Below are 27,291 nucleotides of genomic sequence, written 5' to 3' on the forward strand. Positions count from 1 at the left end.
ACCACCCTTTGAGAATCCCTGGGATAGCGGATCTCAAACTTGAGGACATACCAAAATCATCAGTGGTTTTAAAGCCCGTAGCCTTTCTTTGCCACTCAAACCCCTAAATATAAAGCAGTCGTTCTGAGGAGGGTTTAGCAATCTGTGCTTAGGAAGGACTTACAGGTGATTCTGATACGGACTGTTCTTTAGCTGCTGATGAGGACTGGAGAGGGCCAGGAAAGGTGATGGAATTGAAGGCAAACTTGGAAATCAGAGCAGGTGGTAAGAAGCAAAGGGATGGGCACAGGTACAGAGATGGTGATTATGCTTCCTGTGAAAGATACACAACTCACTGCCAGTGCACGGGACTCTGGAAACTATACATTTCTTAAACAGTTCAGATTCCCACTTTCCCCCAAGACTCTCAGTTCAAGAGCAGGAAAAGCAGCCATCAGCATCACATTACAAATGAGTAATAAGCACAGCATATGGAGGTGCTTATGCAAGTTATCAACCTTTCCTTTGTGCCATACATCTGAAACTAATCAAAGCTCATCTCTTAGCAACTGAATACAATATCTGAACCACAATGTACTTTCCGAGGACAGCACATTATATACAAAGTTCTCGGCAGGTTTTCGCAACTGGCTAAAGATGATGAAAGAAAGAGAAGGAGGGAAGGAGGGAGGGAGGAAGAAGGGAAGGAAGGAGAAGGAAGGAAAGGGAAGAAAAGAAAGGGAAGGAAGGGAGGGAGGAAGGAAAAAAAAGAAAATAGCACAAAGTCCCTAGACAACAATCATGATCTGAAACTCAGACTTATTTTAAAGGTTAAAATATATGTATTATCCTTAGGTCTGACACTCACACCGTTTGCAGGCACCACAACATGACCATATCCTCCACAGAACTCCCAATACACTTCAACCCATTCCAGGAGAAATGAAGTGGGGAGGGGCAACTAACAGTCTACATTTTTTCCTAGTAGAGCCATGTACAATTGTTTGTTCAGCCAAAATGGACCTTCCGCTGGCTACAAGTATCTCAGTTCTCCAACATCTGGAAAACCAAATGAAAAGTCTTTCTAATATTACTGAACAATGGTTGTTAAAAATGGCAACAGGCGCGCCTGGGTGACTTGGTTAGGCGTCCGACTTTGGCTCAGGTCATGATCTCACAGTTCATGGGTTCGAGCCCTGCTTCAGACTCTGTGCTGATAGCTAGGGCCTGGAGCCTGCTTTAGATTTGTTCTCTCTCTCTCCCTCTCTCTCTCTCTCTCTCTCTCTCTCTGCCCCTCCCCTGCTCATAGTCTGTCTCTCTCTTTCTCAAAAATAAATTAATAAACATTTTAAAAAATGGCAACAACGATGAGTTTCTTTTTTTTTTTTTCTTAAATATCCAGTCATATCTGTCTTTTCCTGAAAAGATTCACATTTCTGAGTTCTTAGACTTTAGAATGCTTACCTCTAATGAAACAATCACAATTGACAGTTTGGTATTCTAACCCTGTCAAACAACTTATTTTTTTTTCTTTTTCTTCTTTTTAAACCAAACCATCATAAATTCCTATACCATATCATTGAAATGAACACCCAAAATTAGCTATATCCATTAAAAAGAAGTATTCTATTCTCTTGCTTGAGCTATGTCTATAGGATAATAAAAATTGTTTAAAAATAGACACAATTGAATGTCATGATGCCACAGCATTACACACATTTGGTTTTACTGCATTACCTCTTTTTTTAAGCCTTATGTTTCAACTAATGATTGACCTTTTTATTCTTAATTCTAGCTTCAAAAGGGAAAGTTCAGTTGCTTTTGTGATAAATTCAAATATTTATATTTCATAAGGAGGGGGACAATTTATCCAAGGAAATCACTGAGAATGAGTATGATAAGTGGCACGAAATTGGCTCCTTTTTCTATTAAACTTGTGCAGTCTAACAACATACATGATACTTAGGACATAATGCTTGAAATGCGAGCATTCTGGCCAAAGGAGCATTTTGGAAGCCCGTAGGTGCACAGCTGAAATGGTTGAAGTCTGTTTAGAACGTCACCCTTTTCAGTGAAGACACAGACAAAAGTCCTCTGTGTCTGATTGGTTTGAAACTATTAAACCTGCCGGAAGATACGGTTTCTTGCTTTGCCATTCAGAGTAGGCCGCGGGGACGTCTGTGCTCTGTCATTTCCAAGTACCTCCAACATAACATACCTTCTCATGCAATTGCAATGTCTGAGGCCCTGGCCCGGCCAACTTTTAAAGTGATTTCAATCCTTCCTTTGCTCCAATGTTCTCTGTATTTTTTCCTTCTACTACATCACACTAACCTGTTAAGCTGTGGAGGCTAGAGAAATCTCAAGTTAGGTGAGAATATCAGGGACATTTCTTAGAGCTTGTATCAGTGATCTCCTCAGTGGTGCCTGTCGCCGTCTAAATCTTCATTTTCAATAAAAGCCGTTGCAGCTACTATGTTGAACTCGAGAAAAGCTGCTTTAGATAACACGATTAATTTTACTTGATTCTCTGCTAGTGTTAAAAGATGAGGACCCAGTCATTTAAAAATGTCCATCATCACTTTTCATTTCCTTACCAGAAGTGAAACTTGCAATTTCTTCAGAATCCTGACCTTTTTCATATTTAATCGTTAATTCTTGTGGCATCAGCATGTGGCTTGGGATGTAAACCAAGTGGTCACTTCCACTGTCCTCCAACACAAAGGATGAGTCTTTCCCAGCACTTAATTCCTGGCCAGGGAAGCTGTTCTCTCCCGAAGAAACCTCATGTGGCTCAGGAGTAAATCTAGCAGATAAAATGGAAAGCTTTAGGTGAATCTCCACAGCTTTGGGAATGCAAATAAGATTTCCTAACAATGTGATATATTACTTAATCATTTCTTAAAAGAAATACAGGTGGTAAAAATCTAAATGCATTTCAATACAATTATTAAGATTTTCTTATTTTTAAAAAGTATAAACTGATAAATAAAAATTCCCATTTATCCTTCCTTTTCCCCCATCTGCTTATTGCCTAATGACCATTACTTTGGAATAAACCAAGTCTGATTGGTGACAGAGTATTAGATAAATGTCAAGAACCTCTATCATAGGTTATTTGGAACCACCATATAATCCCTCATATTGATATCAATCCCCATAGAAAATACAGAAAATAGTAATTTACCAAAAACTGTTTTGAGAAGAATAAGACTGTACAAAACTTACCTCATTGACATCATAGCTCTTAAAATGGTATTACATTTATGGTCTTAGGAGTTTAAGAATTCTTTATAACTTGGTAACACTGTGTTTTTGTTTAGATGATGACAGAAAACACATTCAATACAAGTTGATTTTTACTTTTATTCTATTTAGGCACCTTTATGCAATTTCAATGTCCATGTTCACATCTGTGTTTGCTACTAATATTCAGCACCCAGGAATATTATTGCCTTAACTGTTGAGAGTTAATGAGGAAAGGGAAAAAAGTCAGATACGACACATGAATAATACGTTCAGCCCAAGTGAAAGCCAAATGATATCATGACACACAATATGCATAATTCTGCAACAGTACCAGGTAAGGACAAGGGGTGAGGAATTAAGACATCATGCAACAGAGTAGACAAGCTGAAAGCAGACGTACCTCTGCAACATGCATCATATTTTAGATTCGTTTATCAGTATATACTGTGTTTTTTTTTAGTTTTCAGGAATTTTATTTTGGCAAAGCAGAATCATCCGTTATCTTAAATTAGTGTTTTAAATTTGTGTTTTGCTGGGTTTGCCTGGATGTGATGCACATTTTTTTTAGTCTGATAGCGGCACAAGAACTGTAAACATAGCATTTAGGTTTACATGTTCGAGTAACATTATAATATTTTGTCGGCAGTTCCGTAAGAATGGATTTGCCTTTAAGTGGACTCATGACTTATCCAATGTAGGGAAATACTGCTTCACGTGACATCAGTGCCATATTATTCTTCACGTGTTGGCTGCTGGACACTTTCTTGCTAAACTACCAAGTAAATGCAATCTGACATCATAGGAATACGTACTTGCATGAGTTCTGAGAATGCTTCGTCTTGCTGTTTTGCTTCTGGATGTGTGTAAGAGACCTTATCTGTTCTGAGAAGCTCTTTGCTTAATTGCAATCTGAGAGGAAGGAGTAATTATGGGCTTAAATCTAGGCTTTTGCAAGGCTGCAGTCAGGGATCCGAGCTTGGGGAAATAAAGAGAGAAGTACAGAGAAACCAAAAGGGCTACTCATTCTGTTTGAGCTTCAAGATTCATTCTAATTATTCACAGTGTTATTTAGGATATGACTTTAAGAAAAAATACTTACATGTGCACTTTAAGAAAAAATACTTACACGTGCAATTATGGTGTGGGGTCTTTTATGCTATCTTTTGGGGTATGAAACAATGAATCATATGCAACCCCAGACTTCGGTGAGACATGACATTGGGATATACTCTAATAAGCGCCTCCACAGCGGTGTAAGAAGGTACAAGAAAGTAAGGACTTTGAAAGTAAAAATGGGCTTCAAAGAGGAGACAGCTTCAATCAGGGCCACGGTTGATGGGTAAGATCTCACTGGTAGCAACAGAGTTCCAGGCGGTGTGACCAGAAACCCAGGAGGGTGAAGCAACGGTTCACACAAGGCAGACAAGACTCCAATGTGGCCAGAACTTAGTGCTGACGGTGTGGAGAGAGGAGAAGGGAGGCCAAGGTGGTTGAGCCAAAACTTTTGGTTCTATTCTGGGGAACATTTCAATGTGGGAATTTCTCAGGAAACCATGAATTGAAAGACAAATTTGTAACAAAGCCCATGAGGATGTTATAGACACATCAATCCGGAAAGCACAGTTGCCACGTAACAAGTGCTACAGAAAATGGAATACATGAAAAGCCTTTACTTCAGAGACCTTATTAGCCTCCTCAACCTAATAACCCGGCATCAGCCAGTTGTATACCCATGAGTCAATTAACAGTCTCTTGTACATATAAGAGCTTTCTAACTCACAGGAAATCGCTATATTGATTATCCTCTCCTTCTGAACCGATGAGTCTACAGGCATTCTCAAGCATTGGTGGTGGGTACAGGTTGAATCCCCCTATTGAGAGAGTAAAGTTATAGTTAGATTTTGAAATCAGAAATTAGGTTTGCTAAGGAACAAGAATCCCAACAGGAATTGGCTTGACGCAATAAATGTCACTAAAATATTTCAGCAAAACTTGGCTGGGGTGCACACAGAAAATAGTAGCAATTAGAAATAGCATTCAAAATTTGATTTCAGAGGGCTTTGCAGCCAAAGAATTATGAGGCTCATGGAAACAAACCTCCTTGAATTGTTCATTTAAGGGTTAATTGTGAGGCAGAGACACGTGATTTCCACATGCTCAGGCTAACAGAATCTAAGGGAAATTTTATTCTGACAGGCGTTTCCACTCAGATTTATGCTAATAGATCAAACATAGAAAAGGTAGCATTTTATTACATGATGCTATTTCTGTGCTTCTGCGCCCATTAACATGGATTTCCTAGGAGGAAAATAATCAAAGAAAAGATTTTAGCTTACTGATCTAAATAACATGCCCCGTTATCCCCTCGCCATTGCTTTTCTAAAAGCTATGGAATATTAAGAAGCGTATCAATTTTTCCCTTCGTTCAGGAAAATATTTTTTAGTTAAAGGAGGCTTTTGGCCACTGAATGAGCCACAATTCCATGAAAATATTTCAGAATGTTTGTGGTTTCATAACAATTGCACTTCTTTAGTTCTTAGAGGAACATTTTTTCCCCTTTCTCTGAAATGACACTATGTTGTCTAATCAATTGCATTTGACAGCTGCTATTAGTGAGGCAGGAACTGTGATACAGGTGGTATTTCCCGTGCGTGTGGGAACAGCAAACGTGTCAGCACCAAAGCTTGTAGAATAAGGGTCAGTAGTTTAGAAAAAATTCCCAGAAGTATGAGTAGAGGAGTCTTTTAACTCCTACAAACCAAGTGGTTATAGGACGAATTGGATACATTAGCAACACTGTGAAGGCGGAAATCAAAAATAAGCTAGCGCTAATAACTGCAACCTGAGGCATCCACCAAGTCCAGCTTTAATTATTCTATAGTCTTTTAAAAGTGCTGTGTCATCATCAATCTTGATGACATAAAGAACAATATTGCATGGAACAAGACAATCAATTCACAAGGTATCAGTGAATCTGAGTCAAGAAATAGTTCACAGGAATCCAATTTTGAATATAAAGACATTTTAGGAATGCCTCCACCAGTCTATTTTATACATATTCCCTTTTGACGCATGCACAAGAGTGATATCCCATAGTCTATCTAAAATTTGAACTCTTTTAATTACTATAAAATATAAAACTCTAATAGGCAAGTTGGTACCAATAGTTAATTGGAAGCACTTTTTCTTTCTTTTTACGTAACATAATGGAATATCATACAACTGAAGGCATTTAAAGAAAGAACATGATATTCCCAAGAGGGAAGGTGTTGGATTCTTCAATCAAATATGAGTTACAGCAAAAAGGTGGAGCTCTCTCTGCAATGGAGAGTGAACTTTCAAGATACCGCCACAATGGTACTGTTGGAGATTCCTTGAATGTCAGGGAAACTTTGGAGTTCAAGGGTAGTGAGGTTGGCTCCAGCAGAACCAAGGTCTACACCTGGTAGAGTCTCAGAAGGAAAAGGTTCAGCCCTGATTCTATGGGATGCCCTAGACGCAGGGTTTCTCAATTTTAGTGCTATTGACAATTTGGTCTGGACCATCTTTTGCTTTACGGAGGAGGGGATGGTATCCTGCGTCACTGGAGGATGTTTAGCAGCATCCCTGGTCTCTAAGCCCTAGATGCTAGTATCCTATCCCTCAGTTGTGACAAAAAAAAAAAAAAGTATCTCCAGACATTTCCAAATGTCTGGGGGACAACATCATCCCCAGTTGAGAACTATTGCTCTAGAAAGAATATTTCTCAAACCATTTGTGGGGAAGGTATTTTTACTTCTCATCCTTTGCAGACTGATACTTGTGGTTTCTATCTTGTTACGTGAGACAGAGTACACTGCTCACGTACTTGTATGCTGCGGCAATGTCAAATTGCTTTAAGTTTCTAGATGTTTATTCTCAATTTCTGAACTTCTCTCTTGCAGATCAGTTGGTGGACTAGCACCCATCCTAGTGACATTTTGTAGTGCATTGGCCTAGAGCCTTCCTACTCACAATGTCATTCTTGGCCCAGGAGCACGGACATCACGGGAGAGACTGTTAGAAATGCAGAATCTCAGGCTCCACCCTACACATACTGAACAGGGACCTGCATTTTAGCAAGATTCCTATGTGATTTGTATGCTTAGACTCTTTGGGAATAGCACAGGACTGCGCCATCTTTAAACCTTCATACAGGTCTCCAGGGCGTGCCAAACCAGGTATTGGGGGTGCCTGGGTAGCTCAGTCAGTTAAGCTTCTGACTCTTGGTTTCAGCTCACGAACTCGCAGTTCATGAATCCAAGCCCAGCACTGACAGTGTGGAGCCTGCTTGGGATTCTCTCTCTCACACTCTCTCTCTCTCTACCCCTCCTCTGCTCATGCATTCTCTCTCTCTCTCTCTCTCAAAATACATAAATAAACTTAAAAAAAAAGAAAGTTAACCAAGTGCAGTAGGGAAAACTTTTATGTAAATACTCATCAAAGAGCTGCTAAAACTTCTTCAGGTTGAACAAATGTGGCTCTGGAGACCTCCAATCACTCTGTGCTTTCTAGTCCTGAGATCGAATGTAAAAGACATTCTATCATGAAAAAAAGTCTCACCACATTATAACCAAGGTAAAAACAGGATATAACCAGGATATGTCCCATCTCTGTCTCCATTGCACCATCCAATGAGTATATTTGGGTTAGCTCTAGATTCAAAGATGTGTTAGGCTATCAACGCTATTAGCAAACACTAATTTATTAAAACAAAGAAGAAAAACAAAATAATGGCTTACGTCTGACAGAGTGAACAAATGGCTTTAAAAACTTCGTAATATAATTCAAGTCTGGTTTATGAATCCTCCCAAGCTGTATCAGATGGTGATCAAGTGGGTGGCTGGCTAACTCCTCTATGCCGTCCTTATGCGCAGAGCCCAGGGAGATCACAAACATGACGTAGCCTTGACACTTGGCCCTCAGAGCCACTTTCTTTACGAAATCCTTGCTCTCACGATATTCTCCAGCTGAGATCACAAAGATGACCTTGTGTCTTCTCAAGTTGGGTGTCTGTGTGAAGAGATGCTCCATGACCCATAGTAGGGTGTGGCCAATGGTGGCTTCTCCTTTTAGCTGTTGGAGGGAAGTCTGGATGTGCCTCTTCATTAGGACTTGGTTGTCATAAGTTATAAACTCAAACTCTGTTTTTACCACACCCTTCCTTCTCCTGGAACTATCCCAAGGAGAATAGCCCAACAAGGCAATCCTATCACCGAAGTCTGAGGTTATAGGTTCTGAGGCAACCTCGAAGTTGTCAATCATAGAGCTCACCAAGGTTTTCACAGCCTTAAACTCATCACTTGCTATAGTCCGAGAACTGTCTAAGAGGAAGGCTACATCCATGTATGAATTTTCAGGTAAAAAAACCTCTTTGATGCAATCACTTGGAAAACATTTATCTGGAAAGATATAGAGAGACTTATCAACGGTTCAATGTCTGCACAACAAGACACTGTTGTTTGAGATCTTATTCAAGGGACTCAGTAACTGATTACCAAGAGTTAATAATCTGACCAATACCTCTTTAATCTCACATTATTTAAGTTAATGAGGAATTCTCAATGTCCCAAAATTTCTGTGGCCACTAGAGGACAATTTGGGAAGGTCTTTTTGGAAGCAGATGTAGGAAGCACGCAGGCTTGAAGTCTACGAGTCACGTCTAAACTCATTTAGAAAACATTTTCGGTATTTTAGAGATTTTTGATACAAACTACCAAACTGTCCCCAAGAAAAGCCACATCATTTGGGAGAATATTCTAAACAACTTTCACCTTCTGTGGAAGCTCTACATATTACAAAGATTAAAACTTTGATGTATGGCATTGAAAGACTAGGAAACTTAAAATAGAATCTATGATCAAAACTAGAAATATCTGATAAGGCCAGATTTAATAATTCGCTCAGAAGGCATTTTTTTCTGCACGATAAATTCTTCTCATGGGTCTTACCATAGCAAATGGTACAGCGCCGAAGTTTTGAGACAGACTCCCCATTTGGAGTAATTGGGATCACCTGAAAGGTTCCAGTGTCGTCAAACTACAATGAAAAACAAGTATATACTTATTGGTTCATTTTCTTTAACCATTATCTGGAAGCCACTGTGCACTCACTTTAAGGACTAGTTTGAAAAATCCCTAATGAATCACCATTATCTTGCATTACAGTCCAGTACATGTTCTCTCAACCTCTCTGTCTCTCATTCTCTCTCTCTCTCTCTCTCTCTCTCTCTCTCTCTCTCTCTCTCTCTCACACACACACACACACACACACACACACACCATCCTGCTTTTATTCCAGACAACACAAAGAAGTATATAGGACAGGTATCAGCACTTTATTCTATGATGAGAAAACTATCCCAAGATAACCATCAGATTCACCTACTGGGGCAGGTATTAAACGCTCACACTTATTTCTAATTCTGCAATTCTTCACTGAATTTTTACATGCTTTTTTTTTCTTTTTAAGATTTTAAGTACCCAACGTGGGGCTTGAACTCATAACCCCAAGATCAAGAGTCATATGCTCTACCCACTGAGCCAGCCAGACACCCCTATATGCTTCTGATTATGCACCTGCTGATTATGTACTACAAGTCAGCTTCTGAAGTTGGATCCTGCAGAAATTGTATTTACGTACAAGTTCCCCTGGCTTCTTTAGGTAATGATCCCAACTATTTCCATCCCAATCACATTATTTAGAAGAAGGCACATCTTTCAGATGTCAAGTACGTTATTTCAGATGAGGACTTCCTCAAGCACAAATTCTAATTTAAAAGTTTATTTTGAAAGATTGTAAACAGAACACACTAAGTTTCCTCAAAATTCTTGGTCGTACGTGGCCTGATTTTGTCTGTCTCTTGATAGCTTTTCTTGCTTCAATAATTACTGAAATAGGCAATATATAGCATTAATTATTTAACTCACTCATTCATTCATTCAGTGAGTCAGTAAGTATTTATTGGGCATTTTCTCTGTCTGAGGCACCATGGAAGGCAGACAGTTTTATAACAATGAAAGAAATCTATCATTCCCAGGTGGTGATGAAAGTATTTTTCAAGCCATAAGAATATTATATTCATACTTTTCCCCTTCTCCCTTGGGAAAGTAAAGGATTTAGAAAAGCCACACCCTGTTTTCTGTGAAGTGTTGAGCGAGCATTTAAAAATATTTATAATTATTCCAGCCTTACAGTCGGAAAATATTTACCACATTCCTACCATTTTTTTGTAAAATTGGATACTTTGGGTGTTATATTGTATTTGACTTTGTCCCCCGTATAAAGACTAAATGCTATCTTGGTAAATCAAGGAAGCTTATTCATAGAAATAAACCATATGCTCTTCATTCATTCATTCATTCATTCAATAGACATTTATAGGATGCCTATAATGTTATATAGGTAGTGTCCTAGGTGCTGGGGATATAGAAATGAACAAAGCAGATAAAATCTCTACCTTAAAGTCTAGTGGAGGGGGGACATATGCCATAATATAACAAATAAATTATCTAGCATGTTGGGAGGTAATTATTTTCATAGAAAAAAACTCTGACTTTCTATAATCCTTTTTGTCAGTTTCTATTATAACTCTCCCTGTCTTCTATTCCCAAAATCTTCTTGGATGCTTCATGAGCAGATTGATTTTCTTCATGTTACAGAGGGCTTCTTTTTCTTTTTACAGTAGAAATATATGTATTTGTGTGTGTGTGTGTGTGTGTGTGTATGTATATATATATATATGTGTATATATATGTGTGTGTGTGTATATATATATGTGTATATATATGTGTGTGTGTGTGTGTGTGTATATATATATATACACACACACACACACACACACACACACACACATATATATATATTTATAAACTCTTGGATGACAGGATAGGTTCACCCAGGTCCAGGAGCACTTAGTTAATGGATAATGTGAATATATTTAAAAATAGTAGAACAGAGGGTGCCTGGGTGGCTCAGTCGGTTGAGTGTCTGACTCTTGATTTTAGCTCAGGTCATGATCTCAGGGTTGTTGGGTTGAGCCCCGCATCGGGCTCTGTGCTGAGCACAGAGCCTTCTTGGGATTCTCTCTCTCTCCCTCTGCCCCTCTCCCCCACTTAAGGCCTCTCTCAAAAAAAAAAAAAAAAATAGAACAGTAGATGGAGAAATTCTTCATTTGGAAGGGGAGAGAAAGAAACATAGATTCCCACAGGATAGAGCCTCTTGTGGGAAAAAGCTTCATATACATTAAATATTTTACACAACATTAGGGGTTCAAAGATCCCCTAAACTTCATCCATCATAAATTAAGACCAGCTATTCAATGAGATTCAGCAAGGAGATGACAGATATGAGAAATACCTGATCTTCAGAGGGCTGGTAGAACACCGTATTCATGGCCCCTTCTATCAGACAGACCATAGTTCGGAGTTTGATTTAGCCATTTAGGAGCTATACACAATTGGACAAGTCACTCAAACTCTCGGGGCCTCAGTTTCCTCATTTTTATTTATTTAGTTTTTTAAGTTTATTTTGAGAGAGATAGAGAGAATGAGAGGGGGAGGAGCGGGGGGGGGGGGGGGGACAGAGGATCCAAAGTGGGTTCCGTGCTGACAGCAGAGAGCCCGGTTCGGGGCTTGAACTGGTGAAACGTGACATCAGGACCTGAGCCAAAGTCCGACATTCACCCGACTAAGCCACCCAAGTGCCCCTGTTTCTTCATTTTTAAATAGAGATAAAAACTGTGTTCCCTTCAGAGGGTTTTGAGAATGTGTATGTATGTAAAGCTCTAGGGACAGTGCCTGGTGCACAGAAACCACGTCTCTCTCCCTACTTCCCACTATTCCCATCTTACTAGCTCCACTAAGTTAAACATAAAGAAGTCGCCGGGGGAAGGTCTTACCTCAAAAGCCTCAGCGAAAACCCTTTCATTGAGAGCAAAGACAGCCGGACTGATATCTAGGGCATTGAACTCCATGGTGGCTGTGAGGATGGATGACTGACTGGCTGTCTGTACGCTGCTGAAAAACACAGCAACTTTCCTCACGTTGGCTCCCGCATACGTCCGCTTGAAAACGTTGCGGGCCACAAACTTCATTACATTACCGATGTCTTGAGCTTCCGTGGGGCGTCGATATTTTATCTGGGAAAGAAGCTGGAGGAGCTGTTTCTTGTTATGGTAGTCGGACCCACGGATGAGATAGCTGGTGCCCGAGTCATAGGAAACTACAACAACTCTTGCTCCCACAGGGCAGTTACTTTCCTTGACGTCAAGATCATTGATGATGGATGTGATGATGTTCCTTGTTTCATTAAACCTCTGCTCTGTGATACCATAGGACTGGTCCAGGGCAAATACCAGCTCTGTTGGGTACACTGGACACTTTTTTGCTAACATGAAAGGCAGAAAGAAGTATGACATTACCTTGCTGCTCAAAAGCCCTTCCTGTTCTCTTTACCCCAGGGCTGACGCTGATTCACACCAAGATCTAGGGAGATACAGGTGTTATCTACAGCTCTGGAACTACAGGTACACACAGGTGACACTTTGTTTGCGTGAAGGTGTTATATAAGTCTTTAGCAGTCATATTTGGTGGTAAAACACTCAGACTTCACAGCCCTCACTCAGTCTGCTATTTAAAAAGAAACTGAAGTGAGTGTCTAGGCTAATGGAACAGTTCTGTATCCTGATTGCGGTGGTGGCTACATGAATCTAGGCATGTGTTAAAACTGAACTCGCACACAACAATTAATTTTACTGTAAGTAAAATTTTTTAAAAAATGAATGAAAGGATACGATGGCTTATTGAAGGTTTTGAAAGCTTACGGTCTTCAGAAATCTTCAGAAATGATCTACCAATAATGCTAGTCACTTGGAAGATTTTCATCCGCTTATGCAACAAATATTCATTGAGTAGCGTGCAGGGTGATATACACTGTGCAATACAAGCAAAGATGAACCAAATTCAGGACTGCCCTCAAGGCATCTGTCCCCGGGAGGACTGCTACACAGAAAGGTACAGACAGACTATTATTCTTCAAGAGCATTCAGAGGACAAAGCGACTGTTTCCCAAGAGAGGGGATCTCAGGGCCTCCCAGAAGCTAGCTTTTGAAGGAAAGCAAGGGTGGCCAGAGGAAGGGAGCAGCAGGACCACAGCAGGCTTACCATGAGCTGTAATAAAAATGGGGCTCTTTTGCAATTTCTAATTCAGTGCTACTAATTTTATGATGATTTAACTTTAGGAATCTCATAGGGTATCAGCCCTACGTATCAAACCTAACTTTTCAAAATGCTATTAAAGTCAGACCACAGGAAGAGAAACAGGGATTATTTAAGAAATGAACGCCCTTGTCTACATAGACTGCTCTACTATCTTGAATCTGGCTAACTCTTTAAGCGCATTAGACTCTAATAATCCCACACCCCAATCCACTGTTCTCAGCAATTGAATAGGAGACTAGGGTTGATTCAGAGATGTGTTTTGAATCGAGGAATTTTACCGTGAAGAAAAAAATATCAAAGCCAATAATGAAAAAATAAAATATGAGAAATTAAGTAGCCTTAGTCTTCCTTTCTTAGCCCTAACACTAAAAATTATTAAAGAAGTAGTAGGCAAGCATCTTCAAGACTGACCTCTCATCACAGATTTTCCCGGAAAGCAGAACCGATTTCGATTTATTTTTATTCTCTCCTTTTCCTAGTGCCCAGCAGGGTGCATGATAAATTGAATTCAAATCCGTGAAATTTTACTGGGCGCTTACATATATAAAGGGCTTCTGTTTTCGTTTTTCGCAGAATTTAGGTGAATGATGTCACTTTTGGATAAGCTCAAACTTTGGGGATAAGTCCCTGTGAGTCTACTTCAGTAGGCTTCTAGAAGACCAGGAGCTCTTGACATTGACAAAACCAGCTTCAGTGGCAATGGAATCCAAGGGATCTAAGGCTGCTAAGCAACACCCACTGCGGTCCAGGTTCCAGAAAGACCATCCACAGCAAGGGCAGGTGTACAAGCAGTGGGCACTTGGTGAGATGTGAGAGAAAGGAAAGGAAACGTTGCCCATCCAAGAAGCCAGTGATCACTGGGTCAGCAACACATCAATTAAAATGTGGTCATTCAGAGCCCTGTCCCTGAATTTCCCAGCAATACGAGCCTACTCTGTGAAGAAATTGAATTGTGAACTCAGACAGGACCTAGAAAGCATAATAGTGTAAAAGGGCTGGGAGCTGGGTGTCACCAATTCACAATCTGGTAGAAACGTGACATTGATAATTATAGCCATCATCAAAAGATAGATGTATCGGCATAGAAGGAAGAAGTCCTTTTTCCCATGGGTCTAAGAGTTTCTTTCAAATTGGTCTTATCAGAATGCAGTTAATTACTTCAGCAAGAAACACAGTATGGTAAAAATACTCACCATTCCAACAAGCTATAAAAAAGAGAAAGAGAAGAGTCTGTTACATTTTTGGCACACAGACTAAAAATAATCCCCCAAAACAAAATTTCAGCAAACCTTAACATTTTGTTTGACTCTAATTGCAAATGAGGCTGATTCCTAAGTAACAGGCAGCTAAGGTCGAAGGACTGAGGAACACATACAAAGAATTCAATTAATGGGTGAACCTTCCTGCCCTTTTCTCCTTGTGAGCCATGGCCAGCAGACTTCAGCAGAATCTTGCTTGAAATCTGAAACACTGATCACTTGTCTTAGAAGCAGAATAGATGAGCCTCTGATTAAATGGCAAGATAGCTCAAATTCAATTTGTTTCGTCTCTCTTCTTACAGCCCTGAGAGTCATTCAGCAAGGCACGGCTAAAATATGAGGGCTTATTTTCTTCCCGGATGAACACCTTGGGAACCTCTCTCTTCCTGCAGAAATGTGGGGATTTCCAAATAAACTTGGTCTCTGCTAAAAAATACAGCTCCTACCTTTGAGTGATCTCCATATCTCTAGGGAGGAAGGAGAGCCCCCAAGGGTTTCTCCCGAGCAAAACAGCATCTGGTTTTTCTAAGTGATTTACTCTGTAAGCATGAGACCAATTAGAGGCAAATGTTGGAAATCTTTAGAAATCTTTAGAAAGCACTGGTCTGACAATGTCCTTGCTCATTTGCTTCAAGAAAAGCAAATGAGTCACTCTGATATAATAAAAGATTTTATTAGCATTGGCAACCAGCTAGCCTTCCACGCTGCTGTCCCATAGCACTGCGCTCTCTCACATCAACCCCATTAATGCCTTTTGATGGTCTTAATCCTGTGGCTGCCGAGATGCTCACAGCCAGCAGACAGGGCTCCAAACCCACAGTCTCCCCTGCATCTCAAGGCCTGAAGAGGATCCCTTTTTCCTGACTGAGCACTTTCATATGTTAACCTCCAACCCAGCTGTGAGACTAGAAACACAGGCACACCTATCTGGTTTGAGTGTGGCAAACCTTGCTTGATTTGGGGGAAACTACTTGATCTCTTTTAATATGTCTATCTTTCCTAAAAATCTTCTTTACTTGTGCCCTTCCCTCCAAAATTTTCATCATTTGGGCCCTCTTAGTTTATTTGCGACCACCCCCACTCCACATTCCCATCAGCCCCCTTGAGCTCTTATGCTATTTTGGGGATAGGGTCCCAGTGATCAGCTCAGGACCCGGGCCTCATCCCAGTGCTGCAGGACTGAAGAGGAAATGTGTTACAGCAGGAGTCCAACCAACCCAATTAGCTCTGAACATCTGTTGCCCAAATCCCATCTCAGTTTTGCACTCTGGAGTTCCAAGCTCACCGATCAAGCACCCTGTCTGGTTACAGAACCCACGCTCACCCTCACCCTCCGCCCCCTAATTTCCTGTCTAACTCCTTTCACTCTGTGTTGGAAAACTGTCTTCGGATCTCTAACCCTCCCTGGGCCAGTACTCACCTCCCCCACTGCTTCCTCCTCCTTGGTTCTTCCCTGGCAAGATAGCTTTTGATTTTCCTGAGAAGGACTCCCCTCCCCTACAGTGGCTCTCCTTTTGTTCTCCCCCTGGGGCCCCAGGCCCTGGTTCTCACTTCCTCAGGGTGATGGAGAGCCTTTCTACTTCTCAAACAATGCCTTTCACCCAGGTCCCCTCCCCCGAATCTTCTGTCCTTCCTTTGTTCTTGCTTTTCAAGTGACCCACATGTGCAGAACTTCCTCATCTCTGCGATGCCATTTTCTCTCCTCTGGCTTCACTTGCTTAGCTAAGATGTCTTCCTGGATTCATCCCTTAGGTTTCTGTTTCTTTGTCTGTCATTTCCCATCCTTAGAACCTCAACCCATCCATGTGGCCTTAAGGACCACAAACATCCCAGTCTCTTCTCTTGATCCCCACCTTTATTACAGCCCACTTCATTAGATGCCTGTAGATCATTTAATTTAGGGCCCACACAACATTCTCCTGCCTCTGAAATGTTTGAGGCCATCATATTTTCCTACCAATGGATTTCTCTTCACAGTCCCTCCTGCCTTCTCATCTATAGCACTACTGAGCTTCTCCTGCTCTGGCCTTATGCTTATTTTAAACTCAGTTTTGTCGTTCTTTTCTCACCCCACACTTGCAATGACCATGTTTGTATCCAGTGTTCTTCAGTAAGTCTCTCCAATTTCCCCATCTGACATTCTTCTGATTGTGATTGTATCAGCATCATTATAAGCCACAATGGAAGCATGAGGAAAGACACATCACCTAAAATTCTACCACTCTAACGCAGTAAGTTGTTACAGTTTTCTCCCTTTACTTCTAGAACTGGTTTCTATGTATATCTTTAGCTATATGTGAAATAATGAGGATCCAATTTAATTTTCTGCTTTTTATTTTATTTATTTTTTAAATTTTTTATTATATGAAGTTTATTGTCAAATTAGTTTCCATACAACACCCAGTGCTCATCCCAAAAGATGCCCTCTTCAATGGCCATCACCTACCCTCCCCTCCCTCCCACCCCCCATCAACCCTCAGTTTGTTCTCAGTTTTTAAGAGTCTCTTATGCTTTGGCTCTCTCTCCCACTCTAACCTCTTAATTTTCTGCTTTTTAATGACAATATTATTCACATTCTGAGTCTTCAAAAAAACCGTATCTGTTTAGTATCTGATCAGAAGATGATGCACCATAAACTAATTAGTCTCTACGCGCAGTCTAAAGGTATGTTCATTTTCCTCTAATGAATAATGTTTCAATGACCATATTTGCCTATAATTTTTTCTTTCTTTTGCTTTATTTTCTTGGGATAAATGTTCAGAAATGAGGTCACTGGGCTTCGTCTACCTCATTTCCCCTTCCTCCTAACCAAAGACAATCTCTCTATTTGTTGACTCCTGCTTTATTCCTCTGGTGAAACTACTCTCTGGCCACTCCCTATCACTTCCCCACAACTAGATTCAAGTACCCCCATCTAAGGAGACTCTATTGACTAAGTAACTAAGCAACTAACCCCAAATCTTCATGCTTGTCCCTTTAACACCATGCCCTCGCAGACCTTGTACAATATTGTATTAGTGTGAGCTGATTCACACAACTTTGGAGTTGGTTTCCAACCATTTGCCATAAGCATGCTTTCTCTCCTGTATGAATTACACTTTACTTACATCCCTCTCCCTCCCACCTTTGATGTGAGCTGTTCTACTGCAAGTACTCAGGACAAGCCTGCTGCAGGGACATGTGCCACCAGTGGATTCAGTTACTGATCCTGCATATCCACACTACACTCCTCCTAAGTGCTCTCGCCAATCACCGACGCCCTTGTTCCACGACATGCAGATACTCACGGCTATGGTCCCGCATGAACTGGATCAGATCACATTGCTGTAAAGAAAAAAAGAGAAAGAGAACAGAAACATGAGCACAGTGACCCCTGAGAGGTCATGTTTATTTGCCAGTGGACTGGTTAGGTTTTCATTTGTGAATAAGGAGATACGTACAGAATACACAGGCTTCCCCGCCATGCCTTTCATGCCCTAGGAAAATAAAACCAGAGCAAGTTATTGGTATGTGAATCAGAGTCTTTAGTGACAAAACAAGAGCAAAGAAAAAAAGCACGTTCTTAAAAGCACAGCTGGCAGAGAGCGCTTAAAGTATTCCTGAACAGATAGATAACAATGCTATTTCCCCACTTAAATCAACAGTGCAAACTTTTTTCTTTCAGTGTGAGATCAGTTAAGCGAATGTCTGCCCAGAGTGAACTGAATTATCTTTCTAGGTAATAAGTAAAGAAATTAAAGTATTTCTTGAAGATGTTTGTACTCAGGCTGTGACACTTAAAAGGTACTTCTCATAAGAAAAGTTGAAATGTAAACAACAGACTTCCCGAAGCATGCCACAAGGAGAGGAATTTGCTGAGAATTCAGAGGTACAGATGTATTACAATTCAAGGAGTTGAAAATGCAGGCGGTAGCATACAACTTCTACGTAGGTGAAAGAACCAGAGATAATTATGTAGCAAAATGGGCTTTATGCAAAAGAAGAGCATACACAGTGAGCTCATAAATGCTGAGAGGTTATAAACAAAGGAGTACACATAACTGGGTGAAATGAATCAAGGAGGCTTCCTAAGAAGAGGCAGTGCTTTTTTGACAGCTTGAGATTTTCCCTTTTCCCCTTATTCCTTTTTTCAGGATCAGGCTTTCCCTTGGCAGTGGTTCTTAACATGTTTAACACACCTGGGTCTCTTTGGGCAACTGGTAAATGCTAATGTGCTGGTTCCAGAAAATGCTATTACAGGCTCACAATCATACAATTTCACTGGCCTCAGAAGCTCAACCAGGGATGTCAGTGTAAGAACCCCTGTTCTAAATGACAACTGGGTCATCTGTTCATCTGTCCTTCCATCCATCCATCCATCCATCCATCCATCCATCCATCCATCCAAGAAACAGTTAATTGTCTGCTGAATGGTGAGTGTTACCTGGAAATGCTGTGGCATCCATAATTCTACCCACTGGGACACAGGCTCTTCTGACCAGAATCAGGAAATTAACTATCTCACTAGGAGATGCAGAGGCTTATCCTTCCTTTCATAAGTTATGGCAGAAGACAGAAAAGAACGCACAGCCACTTAAACAGAGAGAGGAACAGTTTCTAGCTAATAAAGAGAGTAGGCAGACCACACCTTGCAGAGGATCAGAGCTGTAGAGCGTCTGTCCTAAACGACTGAGTTGGAGAAGAACTCGGAGCAAGTTCTTGAGCAGAGGCTGAGGACTGAGAGCCCAAGACAAAGAAGTTGATCTGATTCTAACAGACCCGAGATAGAGAAGCCACACTCTTGGGACCAGCAGCCCCAGGACAGCAAAACCACACTCTAGGGACCAGCAGGGCCAAGCAACAAGGCCGGGAAGATGCAGGACCCCCACGCGAGAGTTCCAAAATCTGGAAAGGAGATCAATTCAGACCAGATCGGTATGACTCAAAGACAGGATCCTCGCCCACGTGACTACGAATGTTCACCAGGTCCTTAATGTGAAAGAGAGAAAGATGTATCACAGCGTCCTCACAGCTAGTTGACTCTCATTCTGCTATCATCCCCAAAACATCCATGCTTTTGTTTTCTCTACAAGGTCCCAAGTTAAAGAACTCCTCCAGGTAAGTCTCAAAACGCTCAGAACGCACCAAACAAGGTAAGCAGTTTCTCCACTCTGTACACAATGCTTCCTGCGCCTCTGACACAACACCCAGGTGCTGGCAATGTCTAGTTCTTACCTGACTGTGCTCATCAGGGGAGAGAGATGTGTAAATAAATCATTATGATAACACGAGAAGCACTAAAATAGAGATACGGATGTTCCGTCAGTGGGGGATGTGCCTGCCTCTGCCCGGAATGCTTCCAGAAGTGATATTTCCCTTCCAGTGGAAGCCTGGTGGGAACTAGCAGTTATATTTCCAAATCTCTCTAGAGTCTACATTTTGAAGACGGGAAGGCAACGGTGATCTGGGGAACTCTACTGACGTGTCTCACGTGACGTAACTTTGCCAGGACCCCTGTATGAAGCTTATCTCATTCTGATTTCTATAAACTTCAGTAAAAAAAGAAATAATGGTAACAGCTAATATTTGCACTGAAATTTATCGTTCACAAAGAGTGCTCACATTTGGATATACAATCCTCCCAGTTACCTTTTGAGGTGGTAGGACAGGATAGGTCATCCCCCTTTTAGAGGTCAACTGAGAGACCAAGTGACTGACCCAGGGGCACATAGCTAGCAACAAGAATTTGGATTTGGATCCAGTGCTCTGACTTTAAATTCTGTACCCCTTCTATTGAATATCTAGGAACCAGTATAGGCTACTTAGCTCTCATGGGTGTACTTACTCTCCGTCCAGGAGGGCCTGGGGGTCCCGGAGGTCCCTCTTCCCCTTTCGAGCCTCTAGTGAGCTGCAGATAGGAATATGCTTTAGTTTCCACACTGTCTATGCATGGAGAATACCTAAGTTTTAATGAGACTTTACAATTTAAAAAAGATTTTTAAAGAAAGCAACCATTAGTTCAAGTCAAATAAATTCCTTACATATAAATATAAATAGCCATTCTTTTTTTTTAATTTTTTTTTTAACGTGTATTTATTTTTGAGACAGAGAGAGACAGAGCATGAATGGGGGAGGGGCAGAGAGAGAGGGAGACACAGAATCTGAAGCAGGCTCCAGGCTCTGAGCCATCAGCCTAGAGCCCGACATGGGGCTCGAACTCACAGACCACGGGATCGTGACCTGAGCTGAAGTTGGACGCTTAACCAACTGAGCCACCCAGGCACCCCATAAATAGCCATTCTTAACCATTGGTAAGTATCTATTTCCCTCATAGCCTCCCCATTTAGTGACATACTTTTCTCTGGCACTGGCTATGCATTTAAATCTAAATTAGACATAAACTAGGATTGGTGCTAAAAAAGAATACTAGAGCGCACAGAGATCTAATTAAAACCCTCCCATCTACAAAGGATCAAACACAAAAAATTCTCCACATACATAAGAGGATAGGGGTAGGCTGTGTCATTCCCATACTTCAAGGTGATGGATGTGGATGTTGATGAAATTTATCCAGCCAGATGGAAAATATCTGTTGAATTGCATCTCTTTCATGCTGATAATGACCACTGATACTACACTCAAACTTCAAAATGAAAAGATGCTTGTCTCAGCGTTTTGTTTTTTAAAAAAATTGTAACACACTACTCCACACTGTGCTAATTAGAAGATGTCAACAGCCTTCCTTAAAACGAATACCCTAGATGACCTTGGTTCTGAGCAGTGGAATTGTCAGAAAACCCTTTGAGACACAGCGGGAAGATGTCGGCTTCATTCCCACTCAGGGTTAATAGTCTGGGCTTTAATATGTGCCTTAGAAAATACTGGAAGGCACTGACATTTCTTGGAACAGCCAGCTATCAATCTGTAAATCTTTAAAATAGTTCAGATTCATGGAACCATAGAATTTTAGAGCTGAAAGTGACCTTTGGTGTCAAGTTCAAGTCTCATGTTAGAGAAACAGAGACCCTGAAAAGGTGTGGTGAAGGTCACAGAGCCAGGAAGTGGCATTTCAGATGCTCTTGGGTTAGATCAATAATCCACATTTATTATTACAACATAAAAGCCAGAGTCCTCCAAAGAAACATTTATTATTTCTGGAATTACAGGCCACTTACTGTTAATCCCTTAAATCCTTTGCGTCCAGGACCCCCAGGAAATCCAGGATCACCCACATCACCCTAAAGATTCAAATATAAGAAATCAAGATATTAAAATATTTGCTTGAAATAATAGAAATAATTCTCTATAATCTAAAACCTAATTGATCTTATAACTACACAATATATTAAACATTAAATGTCATCTTCTGCCGCTTGCTTGGAACAAAGTCATTGACACACTTAAATATTCCCCCAAACTATTCTTAATTTTCTAATACAAATATTTATGCATAAATATCAGTGCAATGGCTACCCAATCAGTTATTAAAAATATCTAAAGCAAGAATACTTGAAAATCAGGAAAAACATATGGAGTATTAACCACAGAAAATACTAAACAATTAATTACTTCCTAAATTTATAAATCACTTCTGAAAAAGCTGAAGGTAATAAAAAGTTTACTCTGACTTTGGTGGGAAATTAATTTTAGCACCTATTTATCAAAAAAACAAAAACAAAAAAAACAAAAAAAAAAAACTAACCTCACATTTATCCCTAAATTGAAATATGCTCATTTTCTCCCTTTATCAGTAAATTAGAAAATTGGTCTTTTACAGTGAGAACTCTTGTCCTAACAGTTCCTTCTTGCACCCTTCTCTACCTAAGGAAAGAATCTCTTCTGGTAATTCAGCAATTAAAAGCACTTTTAAGAGGGTTCAAAAATTGGCTGTTTTCCTGTAGTTGATTTGATCTGCTTACACATTCAATTTTTTTAATCTATATTTTGCATTTTAATTTGGACACCAAGTATTGGAAAGCCACTCTTCTGGACAGGATGCTTAAAAAAAAAAAAAAAAAGGAAATCTTATTACTGAATTCCAGTGCATAAAAACAGATATAATAGGAGCTACTCTGATTGAAATATAAGGTTATGTCTGGTTGGAGATCATGGAGACGGATTTTTCAATCTGGTGGGCAATGAGGAATTCTGGAAAATGTGTGATCAGGAGAGAAACATAACTAGGTTACACTGTGGAAAACATCAAGTTGACAGCAGTGTTTGGGATTAACTGAAGCAGTAAGAAGGTGGTAATGGAGGCCAATGAGGAGAATGTTGTCACCTTTCAGGGGAGGGGAAGTGAAGGCCACAATAATAAAGAAAAAACAGCAACAGCTGAAGCCAAGAGTTTTGAATGAGATTACTCAGACGAGAAATCCAGAGGACAAGAGGAGTAAACTGGAGAGGAGATCCAGGGGTGGAGTTTCAAGACCAGGGCCGTCAGGCAACAAAGGACAGGACTGTCTCTTCCAACTTAAAGATTCATTCATAGTAGTATGGTCCTTTATTCATGAAGTCCTGGAAAAACAACTGCCCTTCTTCTTCTCCTTCTCCTTCTCCTTTTAACTTCAATTCTCAAGTAGAAAGTTAATATCATGGTAATTTCAAAAGAAGGACATGTGCACGGTACCTTTTGCCCCATATCTCCGGGGAATCCTCTTGGGCCCTACAATTTGCAGCAGAGAACATAAATAAATCAATATACCACTTCTGCGTATGATGTTTTTTCTTGTATTATTTACGTTTGTCTCATCAATTAAAGAAATAATTAAAGAAACAGTTTTCCATATTTACCTTTACTCCTTTTCGTCCCATTTGACCATAGCCTGGGATGCCATAATCTCCCTGTGGACATACCAGTTCATTTTAATTTCTCAAAAGTGAAACTTAATTGTAATCTATACTGGTGACAAGAGAGAAGCACTGGGCCCTTCCAGGTAGAGGGGCCCTTACCAGTGACCTTGAACTCTGGGGTCATGCATATTGTTGGGTTTTCCTCACTTGCTGGTATGTGCCTTGGTACTTTGGCCAGCTCCACTCTGCAAACATTGCAGGGGGCAGAGGGATGGTCAATCAAGACTAATGGAGTCAGTAGCAATTACTCGCCTGGAAAATTAGGAGCTGGTTCAAAGGACATGGGTGAGGAATTCAATTCCCCAAAGACTTACAAATGGCTAAGAGACAAATGGAAAAATGTCATCCTCACTAGTAACCAAAGAAATACAATTTGAAACAGTAATGAGAAACTATTTTTTGTTAATGAAATGGGTATAGATGAAAAAAAGAAAGTGACAATACCCACTGCTGGTGTGGATGTCCTGAAGCAAGCATTTTCCCACATAACACAAGGGTGCCTAGATCACTGAATATCCCTAAGGGCACCTTGCAAAAGAGGTGCATATTCTTTGAACCAGTTATGCTACTTTTTGACATTTTTACGTAGAGATTATGATTTTGTCTAAAAATTCAGATACAAGAATGCTCATTGTGGGCTACTTATGACAGTAAAAAATTAAAAACAAATTAAGTACTCAATAGCAAGAGATTGGTCAAGTGACCTAAGGTACGTACATTCAGCGGAATATTTTGAAGCTATTAAAAAGAATGTTTAGGGGAAAATGTAATAACATGGAAATGTGCTCATGATACACTGTTAAGAGGGAAAAATAGAGTGATTTTTTTTGGTATCTCCAGGATGTTAATAACGAATATTTCAAAATAGTGAGATTATGGGTCATTTTTCTTCTCCTCTTCCCACCTGTTAAGCTTGGTAAATTTTCTACAATATGTATACACAACATTTATAATAAACATTATTTTTTGAGAAGAAATGAAAAAATGTTCCTATATTTGCTGCTCCATGCACAGAGACCTTAGCATGGCAAGAGCCACTAGAACAGACGGCTCACTTCTTGGATCTACCCCCCTCTTGTTCTTGCCCTAGAGTTTTGCAAGACAGGGAGACAAATGCATAGTGCTGTTTTTCAGTGGACGTCCATCGACATGGCCGTACTGGTTGTGAAAATACTGAAATGTTATCCGTTATCCCCTCGGCGTGCCCCCTTTCTCTCTTGCCGTTCTCCCTTCTTTTAACAGACAGACTAGCTATAGAATGAGAGCTGCAGGGGGTGGGAGAAATTCCCCCGCATCTTCCTAGGAGGTCCCCAAAATACCTTCAATACTCCAGGTGCTTAGGCTGATGGCCTCAGTGCCCTTCTCTTTACCTCAGAGCTAAGCACTTGGAGATGCGAAAAGAGTAGGGTCCTAAAAGCTCATACCTGTTTTCCTCGCTGTCCAGCTGGCCCCACTGGCCCTGGATCTCCAAGAATTCCATGTTCTCCCTAGTAAGTGAGACAAGAAGGGCTTCAGGTCAGTAAAATCCAAACTGGCTCCCACTATAGGAGGTTGAGACGGGAAATCTTAAGGCTCTCAGTGAGGGTTCAGTCCTCAGCCAAGGCACGGGGTGTAGGAAACCAATAATGATCTTTCCAAAGGTGAGCAGAAAATGTCAGCACAGCCCAAGCACTGCTTTCCTGGTATTCTAGAAGGACTGAAGGAGAAGGGAAAGAGTGGAAAATTTACTCCAGCGAAAGTTGATTTATTAGCTGATTTGTCTGCCCATCCAACAAGTATTTATCATCCTGGCAAATGAACCACTGAGTATGATAGATGTGGTCCTGCCTCAGCAAAAATAGTCTGGTTGGAAAGAGAGACAATTAGACAGGCAGAAAATTATAAACTCAGGATGCTATGCCAGTGACGGGGAGGGGAATCTAAATTGGATTTGATAAGGGGCACCTGGATGGCCAGACTTCAGACTTCAGCTAAACATCAGACTTCAGCTCAGGTCATGATCTCACGGTCGTGAGTTCGAGCCCCACATCAGGCTCTGTGCTGACAGCTCGGAGCCTGGAGCCTGCTTCGGATTCTGTGTCTCCCTCTCTCTCTGCCCCTCCCCGGCTTTCTCTGTCTCTCTCTCTCTAAAATAAAGAAACATTACAACAAACTTTCTTTAAATAAATAAATAGATCTGGTGGGGTTAAGGAGGCGGGCTGCCTGAAGCACAGGAGCAGGGGTGTGAGGTTTGAGGGCGGAGTTGTGTGAGCGGAAGAAGGAACTGCAGAAGGGGTGAGGGTGGTCACGGTCGGGGTAGAGGGAAGGCATTGTTGAGAAGCCTGGCGCGGGCACGTGGGAGGGAAAAGAGCTCTGAAGCCTCAGAATTAAACAGGGCCAGGGGGCCTTCCAAGCTACTTTAAAGTCTAGAGCTTTTCCTAAGAGCTACGGGGAAATTAAGACTGGCTGCCTAATTTGTGGGGCTCGGTGCAGAATGAAAGCGTAGGTCCCATCCTCAAATATTAAGACTTTCAAGATGGTGACGGCAGGACATGAAACCAAGCATGGGGCCCTTCTAAGCTGGGCCCCCAGGGTGACTGCACAGTTGCCAGTCACAGCTGGCCGTGGGACAGGGAGCCGCTTAAAGGTGTTCGGCAGGGGGTGGGATTCTGAAGAGGCCAACAGTCTGCTGTCTGACAGTCTCCAAAAGAGCCACATCAGAGATAGTAGGGTGAATGAGAGAATGGTATGCCCAAGCAGATTGAGTCTGGACACCCCCCTTCTGGACTCTGCCCCGTGCATACATTCATGCCCGCAGGAAATCGGGGAGTTGAAGAGAGTTTTCGGAGTTATTTCACCACGGGTGAGATCACAGGGTCTCTCCTGGTGAAACAGGGCAGTGTCAGGAAGAGATAAGCATTTAGAAATTCTTTGCTCAGTGGAAGCAAAAGAATGTATCGCAGAAAGCAGGTGGGGGGATTGAGGGTGCCCGGCTCCTGCGAGGAATTAATATGGAAATTGAGAAAAGAAGGGCAGTACTTTTTTCTCAGTATTTAAATCTATAGGAGATGACACTTACTTTTTTCCCTGCGGGTCCGGGATTTCCAAGGCTCCCTTTAGCTCCCATCGGCCCAGGAAAGCCCTGAACGAAAATGGGAGACACGTATGTCGGTGTTGCAGCAATTCTTAGAAAGCCCACTAGATCAGTTTCGCTTTTCTTCGTGTCATTTCCAACAGCTCCTTGATGCCTGCTTAACAAGAGACCCAGCCACCCAGGGGAGAGAGACATCTGTGCTGAAAGCAGGTGACTCGGCTTACAGTTTGGCTTAGAGGACCACAAATCTTCATCTGCGGGGACACCACTAGTCCGCCCGGGGCCTTCGTGAGAAACAGAAAGGGTGCTCTTGACAGGACATATGCTATTTCTACATGCGGCACATTGGTTGGAATGTACTGGTTTTGTGAGAACGAGACATTGCCACTCGTGAGCATTGCACCATGCGCGCATCTGGAACCATATGCACAGTGTGTTTCAGTCCCAATCTGAAAATGGGCACAAGTGTCTTCCACAAACATGCCGGCATGATAAGGAGGCAAACACAGGTGCTCCTTCTGAATTCTCGCTGTCAGAGCTGAAGAACTGAACAGATTCAGAACATTTTTCATAGGAATCCCCTCACCAGCCTGACAGAAACCTAGGGACCAAATTGATTCAGAGGGTGAGCTGAGGAATCAAGTCAATTTGGGTGGTGAG

General features: G+C 41.2%; 1 protein-coding gene across 1 annotated transcript in view; it reads right to left on the minus strand.

Moving 5' to 3' along the window:
- COL6A5 (collagen type VI alpha 5 chain) overlaps positions 1-27,291 on the minus strand; it is a 129,194-nt gene that overhangs the window by 23,452 nt on the left and 78,451 nt on the right. The window contains exons 24-37 of the mRNA XM_015068456.3: positions 26,617-26,679; positions 24,983-25,045; positions 23,499-23,549; positions 23,335-23,370; positions 21,881-21,943; positions 20,551-20,613; positions 18,167-18,202; positions 18,014-18,050; positions 14,661-14,672; positions 12,147-12,634; positions 9,199-9,286; positions 7,990-8,649; positions 5,009-5,099; positions 2,577-2,785 (exon numbers count right to left, since the gene is read on the minus strand). Coding sequence (XP_014923942.3) covers positions 2,577-2,785; positions 5,009-5,099; positions 7,990-8,649; positions 9,199-9,286; positions 12,147-12,634; positions 14,661-14,672; positions 18,014-18,050; positions 18,167-18,202; positions 20,551-20,613; positions 21,881-21,943; positions 23,335-23,370; positions 23,499-23,549; positions 24,983-25,045; positions 26,617-26,679 — 1,960 coding nt within the window. The remainder of the gene's footprint in view (positions 1-2,576; positions 2,786-5,008; positions 5,100-7,989; positions 8,650-9,198; positions 9,287-12,146; positions 12,635-14,660; positions 14,673-18,013; positions 18,051-18,166; positions 18,203-20,550; positions 20,614-21,880; positions 21,944-23,334; positions 23,371-23,498; positions 23,550-24,982; positions 25,046-26,616; positions 26,680-27,291) is intronic.

This window comes from Acinonyx jubatus, chromosome C2, assembly GCF_027475565.1.
Source record: "Acinonyx jubatus isolate Ajub_Pintada_27869175 chromosome C2, VMU_Ajub_asm_v1.0, whole genome shotgun sequence".
In the NCBI taxonomy this organism is placed as follows: Eukaryota; Metazoa; Chordata; class Mammalia; order Carnivora; family Felidae; genus Acinonyx; species Acinonyx jubatus.